Source organism: Biomphalaria glabrata, chromosome 9 (genome assembly GCF_947242115.1).
Source record: "Biomphalaria glabrata chromosome 9, xgBioGlab47.1, whole genome shotgun sequence".
NCBI lineage: Eukaryota > Metazoa > Mollusca > Gastropoda > Planorbidae > Biomphalaria > Biomphalaria glabrata.
The window spans coordinates 39,244,512-39,248,548 of record NC_074719.1 but is presented as its reverse complement, the minus strand read 5'-3'; the positions used below and the strand labels follow the sequence as shown (position 1 = coordinate 39,248,548).

The 4,037-nt window shown below is 32.5% G+C and overlaps 1 protein-coding gene across 1 annotated transcript in view; it reads left to right on the top strand.

The window, feature by feature from the left end:
* Positions 1-1,047: 1,047 nt before the first annotated feature.
* Positions 1,048-4,037, top strand: part of LOC106067902 (uncharacterized) — a 19,403-nt gene continuing 16,413 nt past the window's right edge. Inside the window, exon 1 of the mRNA XM_056041990.1 lies at positions 1,048-1,196. Coding sequence (XP_055897965.1) covers positions 1,145-1,196 — 52 coding nt within the window. The 5' untranslated portion in view covers positions 1,048-1,144. The remainder of the gene's footprint in view (positions 1,197-4,037) is intronic.

The following is a 4,037-nucleotide window of genomic DNA, read 5'->3' as shown; positions in this document are numbered from 1 at the left end:
CATATTGACACAGCTAAATAACATGAAATTACTCAACAAAAACAAAAGGTAAATATATTTATAAACGGACAGATTTATCGTTTTTTAGTCTAGATCTATTACATATTGAATGAAATGACTGATCCAAACTAATTGAAATAATTACACTTAATATAAGCTTTATTTTAAAAAAATCTTCTTTTATGTATGTCATTGTTTGCAAGTATGTTTTTATTATCCTGTGCTAGTTTTTGTCCTCCTTTCTGTCCTCCTGTGTTAGACTTTGTCCTTCTTTGAGTCCTCTCGTGTTAGACTTTGTCTTCCTTTCTGTCCTCTTGCATTAAACTTTGTCCTCCTTTCTCTCCTCTTGTGTTTGACTTTGTCCTTCTCTTAGTCCTCTCGTGTTACCTATTGTCCTTGTCTCAGTCCTCTCGTGTTACACTCTGTCCTTCTCTCAGTCCTTTAGTATTATCTTTTGTCCTTCTCTCAGTCCTCTCGCGTTACCCTTTGTCCTTCTCTAAGTCCTCTAGTGTTATCTTTTGTCCTTCTCTCAGTCCTCTTGAGTTACCCTTTGTCCTTCTCTCAGTCCTCTTGAGTTACCCTTTGTCCTTCTCTCCGTCCTCTTGAGTTACCCTTTGTCCTTCTCTCCGTCCTCTTGAGTTACCCTTTGTACTTCTCTCCGTCCTCTTGAGTTACCCTTTGTACTTCTCTCCGTCCTCTTGAGTTACCCTTTGTACTTCTCTCCGTCCTCTTGAGTTACCCTTTGTCCTTCTCTCCGTCCTCTTGAGTTACCCTTTGTACTTCTCTCCGTCCTCTTGAGTTACCCTTTGTACTTCTCTCAGTACTTTCGTGTTACCCTTTGTCTTTCTTTCTGTCCTCTTGTTTTAAATTTTGCCTCCTTTCTGTCTTGCTGTGTTAGACTTTGTCCTCTATAATGTCATCTTGTGTTAGCCTTTGTTCTCTTTTCTGTCATTCTTTTGTTGTTGCTTTATTCCCCTTTCTGTTGTTTCTGTGTGAACAAATCTTTTAATCCTATCTTTTAATTAATTAAAACTCAGACTTAGCGAAATCTATATATAATGTAGTCAACTAACACTGAGGCAAACGTTGGCTTCACCTTCAAGCTCAAGTTGTGTATTTCGATTGTGTTGATTGGAAAAACAAAATGCATCGCCTTCTACTGATGTGTTGTATATCTACAGTACTAACTATTTCTGGTAAGCATTATTGTAAATCATACTGTACAGTTAACATCTTTTTTTCTTCTTCTTTGTTCTCATTTTACACGTCGGAGGGATCAGATCAGTTATCCTATGTCTGAGATTAATCACTCATTGGTTTCCAGATCAGTCAGTTCTACTTATAGTTTTTCTTCCATAGGAGGGTTTTTTGGACCAGGGTCTTGTTTGGGCCTCCTGATAAAGTATGTAGTATGGTCAGCATTCTCTAGTGATGCTCCACAAGTGCATAATTCGCTCGTCCCGACAGTGAACATTTTCAACCCTAAGAATACCAAAAGAGGTCCCCAAGGATCCCCAAAAGTTGATTTAGCTTGATTCGATTCTAACTGTAACAGTCAATTTTCTCTTTATTTTATGTTTCTCTTGCGTTATAAAAGTAAAATAAAGAGGAAAAAAAAACAAAGCTTTATTTTAAAGTTATTAAAAAGTTGTTTAACCCTGCTTGGTATGCTATGCTATAAAATTGTATTAATACTATTTTTTTTATTCATGATCTAAACTCTGATGTCTTTTAAAAAGTATTGATTTCTTTTGATAGTACTGACATTATTTGATGTCGAGGATAACTGACAGTCATACAATAAGTTTGGAATATTTAACATTTTCCTTTTTAACAAACCAATCTTCAAACAACCAATCACTGAACAAACTTATTAAATAATACCCCAACAAAGCAATTAAAACCACTGGGGCCATAATTAAATACTCCAGACATTATTCGATGTCGAGAATGACTGACAGTAATACAATAAGTTTGGAATATTTAACATTTTTGCTTTTTAACAAACTAAACTACAAACAACCAATAACTGAACAAACTTATTAAATAATACCCCAACAAAGCAATTAAAACCATTGGGGCCATAATTAAATACTCCAGAAATAATTGAAAGCCATCCAAAAACAACTACCCATATATATATCCCTATATCCCTATATCCCTATATCCCTATATATACAACGATTGATCAGCCTTCAAAGCCATTATGAATGCTAGTCTTAGTGCCTTCCTTTTCTTGACCCCATCTCCCTCTCCCTAACAAAATGTGAATTAAGTAGACTCTGTCTTGAATATTGCTTAAACCTCAAGGTAGAAATAAAGGCAATCACCAGAGCATTGCAGACAGTTAAAAACAATCTTTATCCAGGAATACAAACACCATTAGATATTATTGTCCAAACAGACTCACAATCCAATCTGTAATCAGCAGCACCTCATCCAGCGCAATAGATTTGACAACATTTTTACCATAAAATGTTAAAATTCAAAATCCTATTAGAATGGATTCCTGGGCACTTAGGCTTCACGGGAAATGCATTGGGTGATTAACTTTTAAAGAGTCATCTCTGGAACAACCAGATAAACCATTTAACTATCTCAACCTAAGGTGAATGGTAGTCAACAATCACAAAAAGGAATCGCTCAACAAATGGGCATCAGCTCTTTCTCTCCGTAATTAGTTTTCCACTTTTCGAGAGAATTCTTCATTACTATTTCACTAGTCTGTTATAATTTAGCTTCAATAGCTTTGTTATTTGTTATCAGAAAATATTTTCTTTGGTATAGAACTAAAGGAGAATGCATCCTCTTTGTATATAAGGCAAAATAGAGATTATAAGATTAAAGAATAATTTAATTTAATGAGGTCAAATCAAATATGGAATCGTCAATTAAGAGAAAAAGAGTCAAGAAACACAGGCAGAAATATATAAGGCAAAATAGAGTTTATAAGATTAAAGAATAATTTAATTTAATGAGGTCAAATCAAATATGGAATCGTCAATTAAGAGAAAAAGAGTCAAGAAACACAGGCAGAAATATATAAGGCAAAATAGAGTTTATAAGATTAAAGAATAATTTAATTTAATGAGGTCAAATCAAATATGGAATCGTCAATTAAGAGAAAAAGAGTCAAGAAACACAGGCAGAAATATATAAGGCAAAATAGAGTTTATAAGATTAAACATTAAGTTAATTTAATGAGGTCAAATCAAATATGGAATCGTCAATTAAGAGAAAAAGAGTCAAGAAACACAGGCAGAAATATATAAGGCAAAATAGAGTTTATAAGATTAAACATTAAGTTAATTTAATGAGGTCAAATCAAATATGGAATCGTCAATTAAGAGAAAAAGAGTCAAGAAACACAGGCAGAAATATATAAGGCAAAATAGAGTTTATAAGATTAAAGAATAAGTTAATTTAATGAGGTCAAATCAAATATGGAATCGTCAATTAAGAGAAAAAGAGTCAAGAAACACAGGCAGAAATATATAAGGCAAAATAGAGTTTATAAGATTAAAGAATAATTTAATTTAATGAGGTCAAATCAAATATGGAATCGTCAATTAAGAGAAAAAGAGTCAAGAAACACAGGCAGAAATATATAAGGCAAAATAGAGTTTATAAGATTAAACATTAAGTTAATTTAATGAGGTCAAATCAAATATGGAATCGTCAATTAAGAGAAAAAGAGTCAAGAAACACAGGCAGAAATATATAAGGCAAAATAGAGTTTATAAGATTAAACATTAAGTTAATTTAATGAGGTCAAATCAAATATGGAATCGTCAATTAAGAGAAAAAGAGTCAAGAAACACAGGCAGAAATATATAAGGCAAAATAGAGTTTATAAGATTAAAGAATAAGTTAATTTAATGAGGTCAAATCAAATATGGAATCGTCAATTAAGAGAAAAAGAGTCAAGAAACACAGGCAGAAATATATAAGGCAAAATAGAGTTTATAAGATGAAACATAAAGTTAATTTAATGAGGTCAAATCAAATATGGAATCGTCAATTAAGAGAAAAAGAGT